At 56.2% G+C, this 6,831-nt stretch overlaps 1 protein-coding gene across 3 annotated transcripts in view; it reads left to right on the forward strand.

Moving 5' to 3' along the window:
* The window catches only part of Ptprn2 (protein tyrosine phosphatase, receptor type N2), a 553,794-nt gene that overhangs the window by 344,438 nt on the left and 202,525 nt on the right, over positions 1-6,831 (forward strand). For all 3 annotated transcript variants that reach the window (XM_023712770.1, XM_023712771.1, XM_023712772.1), the window contains exon 11: positions 3,451-3,515. In XM_023712770.1, coding sequence (XP_023568538.1) covers positions 3,451-3,515 — 65 coding nt within the window. The remainder of the gene's footprint in view (positions 1-3,450; positions 3,516-6,831) is intronic.

Consider the following 6,831-nt stretch of genomic DNA (forward strand, 5'->3'; position numbering starts at 1 on the left):
AGAGAGAGAGAGAGAGAGAGAGAGAGAGAGAGAGAGACATGGGTGCATAGGCAGGCAGACAGAGGGGTAGATAAGTCTGACAAGCTCTGTCGGTTAGCACAAGGCCAGACTATGCCTGGGGAAGGCAGTGTGTGTGTGGTGCCCGCCTTCCTGCAGAGGTGCAGGCCAAGATTTAGCCAGACCCAGTGGCCTGGGTGGGGAGGAGACTAGCCGTGGGACTTGGGAGGGGACATCACAGACCTGATGTGGGCCCCAGGCACTGCATCAGCCCCCACCTTGGTCCCTCTCTCCTTGGCAAGGCTGCCTGTTCAGGCCGTGGGCAGCCTCTGCACACCAGGGAAAAGGGAGCCTGACTGGAGCTGATGCCAAAGCAGGGGCTGGCGGGTCTTTTGGGGTCCCCAAATCATCCAGGTGAGGACTGGCTGCTGCCCAGACTCGCAGTATGGAGATGAGCAGGCGCGTGTGTGACCAGCTGTCCAGGGGCAGCCAGGTGACCAGCCAGCCTGGGACTGCATACTGCCGCTCTGAAGGAGCAAAGCCATTAAGCCGCTCCATTGTCATTTAGATCGCAGAGGCGGCCTCCACACACTCCCTCAGGTTCGAAGAGGGGGACAGAGAGGGGAGGCAAGCCCCTCCGCTGAGCTGCGTGCTTAATTATATGGAATGCTGCATAAATTGTCAAGTGCCAAGAATTATTCTGATAAATTAAAATACTAATTAAATAGGCTATTGCAGAATTTTGAGAACATTACAGGGTTCCGCTTCTTCAGGTAATTTGCATATCCTTCATCTAGTGAATTTAATTTTAAAAGACTTTTTTGTGTGTAGAAGGCCTTTTTGTCTCCTGGGAAGGTAACAATGGGCGGCCCACACCATTTCTGCCTTCCTGGAGACAGGGCCTGGCTGGCTGTCCCATCCTGGCCTCCGCTGCTGGCCTCCGCTGGCCTCCGCTGGCCTCCGCTCACACCCCTATCAAGCCTCCAGAATTTGGCTAAAAAAATAACTTGGAACTGAACTGTGAACATTTACTGGACAGGATTTTCTTCTTCCACCCCTTGGTGTCCATCAGCAAAGCCCCAGCACTGTGGTGTCGCCATGGTTGACAAATAAGCAGGAATGGCTGGGCACCTCCTTGGCCAGCCAGGGGGTATGTGCAGCAGGACTCAGGGGCAGCCCGTCCGCAGGCTCTGTGGGCTGTGGGTGGAGAAGGTGTGTGCCGCTGGTCACACCAGGCTCTGGGGTCACTCAGGATGATGTGAGCAGCCAAGTAAAGCCCCTCAGACCCACCGCAGATCACCCATTAGGCAGCTTGGGAATAAGCAGCTTGTGTCTTGATGTCCTCTCAAAGCCTTATGCAGTCATAGGGCTTTCTCAAAGGTGGCTGGATCTCGAGTGGGTGACACTGGGATTGAGGGGGTATGATTGGTAAATTACTCCTCTGATGGTTTGGCATAGTTCTGGCTATTAGGGGCAGTGCTACACCACCCTAGCCTGCATACAATGTAAGAGACAGAGCTGGGCATGGTGTCCCGGGCCTATAATCCTAGCACTCACTCAGCAGGCTGAGGCCGGAGGATCATCAAGAGTTCAAGACAGCCTGAACTACCAAGTGAGCACAGCGAGGCCTGAACTGCATAGCAAGACCCTGTTCCCAAAGACAGACAGACAGACAGACAGACAGACAGACAGACAGACAGACACACACACACACACACACACACACACACACAGACTTGTATCTCTCCTTGGCTGCTTTTGCTGTCTTTTGGGCACCAGGAACTGGTCTCTGAGAGGCGATGGGGCCCAGGAGCCAGCTGAGTATGGACTGCAACCTCTACAGACTGAGAGCTGAATAGACAATTTCCCGATTAAACTTCGGGCAGCGGTATTTTGTCTCAGCAGTGAAAAAAGTAACTAAGACTGCAGGTGAGCGCGCTCTGGCACGCGTCCCCAGAGCGTGTCCTCAGAGCTCCAGAGCACAGAGCCGAGCCTCTCCCCGAGGTCCAGCGGCACGGAGCCGCCCCAGCTCGGCAAGAGGGGCTTGCACACAGCTGTGCGCAGCAGCCGCGCCTCCCAGCTCTGGCCCAGCTCTATGTCTTGTTGGAAGGCACTGTCTCCTGCGGGGGTCGTTCTGCAGAACACAGGACGGCCCTCTAGAGCGCGCCTCGCCCCGTGCCATGTGCCTCAGCCTTCCGCTCGGCTGGGCAGAGGCACCAGGGGCAGGGGGCGGGGCGGGACACCCACGCTGGCCCTTCTAGGAAAGGCTTGCCGAGCCCTGGGTGGGCCGTTCTGCTTGGCTACTGATGGGAGGTCTTTCTCGTTCCCACCGACAGTGGAATCTCACCGCTCCCTTGCAGAGACCGCCACCCTTGTAATTCCATTTTTATGCTCTTCTGTTCCTCAACCTGCGCGACAGAGTTCGCTGTTGTCCCAGCACCAAATAGCTTGCCGTTCAGTAAAATGTTTCCTTTGTTTTCCAGAGAACATTAAAAGGATGCTTTATGCTCTGTGTCTTTAAAAATACTCTCTTTGCTATTCTCGGTTTGCACCTGGCCGTCTCTGCTCCCTCGAGGCGCGCCAGCCTTTGTTCAACCTACACGGCTTTGGGCCTCAGTACAGCCCCACTTAGGTCTGTGGCAAAATACTGCCTGCGGTTCAAAGGGAAGACTTGGGGTGCCCGCCTGGGCCGGTCCGTTTGTACCCCTCTCACAGATAGGTATCTCATTACCCGAGGGTAAAGCAGGCAGGTGACAGCAAGGCCGCTTCCTCGCCTTCTCCTTCCGTCAGACACAGCTGCGTGCGCTCTTCATTGGCGGGGCTCGCAGTTAGATCCGACGTTTTCTGGCTGTCTCGTCCAAAGCGACTTTATCCAGAATGGCACGCGGACGGGGCGCGCTGGGGCCAGGGCCCCGACGTGCGTGAGGTTGGGGGTGGCCTGCCGCCTCCACCCAGGAGTGCGCTTGCACGGGGTGCCGCTGAGCAGCGATTGTTTTCTGGGAGTTTCTCCATTCAAAGTCAGTAGCGAACAGGGGCGAAGCTTTTACCGGAGCTAAATCCTGGCCTCCGGCAGGGGCGGGAGTAAAGGGACGCGGACTCCAGCTCTGCCTCCAGGGTGTCTTTCTTCAACTTGTATCAGAGGCTGTTTCCCAGGGCCTGGATGATGACTGTCGCCACATCACTCTAAAGTGGGACTTTACAGCTTGCAAAGCACCTTCACCCGCACTTCCTCACCAGGCCTGCTGAAGCCTCATCTTGTGGCCAAGGCCGAGCGAGCACAGTGGCCCAAGGCAGGACCAGGGCTGGGCCGGACACCAGGCGCTTGGCACCAGGACAGCCCTGCTGAAGCAGCCCAGCGGGCAGCGGCTTCCTGTTTGGGGCACATGTTCAATTTTGTCTGGAGGCCTGCTTCCTCCCCGCACTGACCCTCTGCTTCTTCATTTTTCCAAACAGCTGACCACAAGAACCAGCTGGAGGAGACATCTGGGCTGAAGATCCTGCAGAGCGGGACTGGGTCGGTGAGTAGCGTGAGGCACGCTCACGTGTGCGTCCACGGCTGTGTCCTATTCTGATGGTGTCTCGGGGCCAGGTGGCCCAGGGTTGATTGCATGGACACCGTGCTGATGGTCCTTCTGCAGGAGTGGTCGTTGGTGTGCTGGGTCCTCCTGTTGTTGAAGATTCTGGCTAAGGGTGCTGCAGACGTAAAGTCTGGGGTGGCCTTTGAGATCCAGTCTGGTGTCTTGCCTAGAAAGGTCAGGGCAAGAGGCAAAGCAGAGGCTTTCAGAAAACACACCTTACATTTTCAGCTGGTTCTCGGGTGCTGAGTTGATGCGAGTGGTCGGGAAAGACTTCTTCCCAGGCGTCAGTGGGGACAGGCAAAGGTGTAAATGAGGGAGTGCTCATGAGGTGGTTGACAGTCCTCAGCCCTGTCATGCCCACCTGTGGCTGTGTGGGTTCTTGACCACACACTCCACGATCGCTGAGGCCACCAATGCACAGAAGCAGCCACCATTGAGACTGATGGCCACACAGCGATGTGATGATTGAAGGTCCTGTCCACAGAGCTGAGGCTCACTCCTCTCAGAACAAGCGCGTGGCCACTCATAAATCAGCATGGACCAAACCAGCCTTGCTCCGTGTTTGAAATTTCACTGCACTCACCATTCGAGATAATTAGCTGTTGAAGAAGGCGCATCATGTGAGTGCCTCTCTGTGTGGCAGAACTGTCCTTGCAGAGCCACTTGCAGGTGAGCCACTGCTCTGGGGATGTCTTCTCTTTCCCAGTGTTGGTCTCGCGATCTAGGGGAGAACTTGCTAACTTGGTCATGGTACCTGAACGAGTGCGCATGCTGGGTGTGCATGTTGAGATTAACTGCTGCAGAAGATGCCCTTGAGACTGACCCGTGGACCAGGGACTAGCCGGTGGCTGGCAGGAATTTGAGACCTCTGGTAGGAGCCACCTTGAGCCATGTCGCCAGGCTGGGCCAATGGGGCCGCTGACAGCTGTGCATCTGGCATCCCTGCTAGCTTCTTGCGTCGCCAGCACTGGCGCAGAGTGAGAGAGGACTAAGTGTTTCAGGCGTCAGGAGCACCACCATCATCTGCAGGAGAGGTGGTAGCCAGTGGCAGAGAGGGCCACCTCGGCTGGGTGCTGGACAGCAGGGAAGGGCTGGGATCCTTGGCCGGGCTCCGCGTGGACAAGGTGTGCTTCCTCCCCCTTGCTTGCTGGTTTTCCAGAGCAGCGTGTCTGAGACTGGGCAAAAACCCAGGTAGAAATGGGCCGATCCCATCTTCAGTGTGACCCCATTTGGGAAAGGCCAGGGCAACCTGGGGAGTGTGTTCTCCAGGAAGGCAGCAGAAGTGTGGTTTCTTTTACACGGTGATGTCTTCAGCAGGGAGGCGTGGGTCCCCGGGCTTCTGCGTAAGTTTCACCTTTTCTCTCCATGCCTCAGCATTCACCCGACGTTAACTTTCTACCTTGAAATTACTGCACAACCCTGGCATGGGTCTGGCGCTGCCTGCTGCAGCTGGAGGGTTCTCCCTGTCCCCATTCTCAGGTGAAGCAGCTCTTAGGATCCTAGGCTTACTATGGGGTCTCAGTGACAACTCCCTACCCCTACCTATCCCACATGCCATCCACCGGCACGCATGGGAACCTGAGCCCAGGTCCTCACCCTTCCAAGAACAGCTAACCCTTGGCTCTTGGTCATGACCGTGTTGATCTTTCCCGCTTTGGGGCATCCAGAGATCCCCTTCTTCCTCCAGCTGAGCCCTGTGCTTCCAAGCTGTGTTGTGTTTCATATTTCATGCCTCCACGCAACTTGAAAGAGGTTTGCCCGCTCCCCCCCCCCCCGTTTCCTGCACCGCTTGTGTTCTTTCACTCATTCAGTACTCACTGTTGGCCTCCCTCGAGGCAGGTTGTGGTGGAAGTCCAGAGACCGCATGTGAGCAAAGCGGACTCCTGCACCCAAGGAGTGCCCACACCACCACACCCTGCGGGCTCCTACCTTGCTGGGCTTTTGAGACCTTTGGCCCTAGAGTCCCATTTCCTGTCTTGAATCCCTAACCACATCTGCATCTCTGTAGCCCATGCCAACCTCCTGCTCCAATCACTACCTCGCATCGTTTGTCCGCATGCGCTGAGCCCACTTGGTGCTCTCAGGTACCAGCGCTCTGCTGCAGATGTGCATCTTCCTCTGCCTCCATCCTGGGCATCTGTCTGGGCACTGGAGCGCTGCCTGTGGTAAGCGGCACCTCGCTTCCACTCTGCCAGCTGCCCCTGAAGTTCCTCCCCCAGTTCACAGAGGAATCCTCCACACGAGGGGGGGGGAATCCTGCCCTCTCTACATCTGTTTTGCCATGCTTCTCTTGCCATGTGCCAGCAACTCACCCACGTGCCAGCCTTCCTGTGCACACACATGCATGTGTGTGTGCACACACAGCCGCCTTATCACCATGCCTCTGGCCTTGGTAGCATTTCGTGACAGGAAAAGCCTGTTTGCAACCTGCATATGCTGCACAGGAAGGACACGCCCCCCCACTCCTCCCCAGCAGCAGTGAACGAGTGCCACCCCTCTCTGTCATGGATAGACGCCTTCCTCGATGAGCTATTGCTGTCGGCAGACATTTTCGCTGCTGTATTCTCTTATGAAAACTGTCTCTGCCTCCCTTGACACTAGGCTCTCGGCAGAGGCCGCTTTCAGCCTCCAGTTTCCCTTCCTAGCAAAGCTCATTGAGAACCAGCCTACATCCTCGGACTCCTCCTTCCTGAGCATTCTAGTCAGGATCTACCATCGGTGGCACTGTCCGTTGCCAGGCTCACCTGAGCCTCAGAGCCAGAAAAGTGGTCTTCGCCTCTTGTGGTCTCAGCAGTGGCTTCTCTTACCTACCTTGAAATGCCAGTTGAGTGACTGTCACAGCAGGCCTCTCACAGCCTGCTCCTCCTTTGCCGCACTACCACCTGTCTGCAAATCTAAAGCACCGGCCATTCCCTACCTCTGTGTGCTGTCTGCCCTGGCATCTCATCCAGGCTGTAGAGTGTTGTGCTCTGTATCTTATGACGTTCCCTTAGCATAAGTCTCTGATGTGGGCTGGGGAGACAGCTCAATGGAATAAGTACTTTCCTGGCAAGCACAAGGTTCTGAGTTCAATCCCCGATACCATCAAAAAAAAAAAAAAAAAAAAAGTCTCTGGTGTTAAGGCAGCAGCATCCTAGACTTCACTTAGATGTCTGCGCAGGTGTCTCCCGCCCAGCAGCTCCTAGACAGTCCTCTTGGAGGTCTGCACAGGTGTCTTCCACCCAGCCAGCTCCTAGACAGTCCTCTTGGAGGTCTG

This window comes from Octodon degus, unplaced genomic scaffold (assembly GCF_000260255.1).
Source record: "Octodon degus isolate 3935 unplaced genomic scaffold, OctDeg1.0 scaffold00027, whole genome shotgun sequence".
In the NCBI taxonomy this organism is placed as follows: domain Eukaryota; kingdom Metazoa; phylum Chordata; class Mammalia; order Rodentia; family Octodontidae; genus Octodon; species Octodon degus.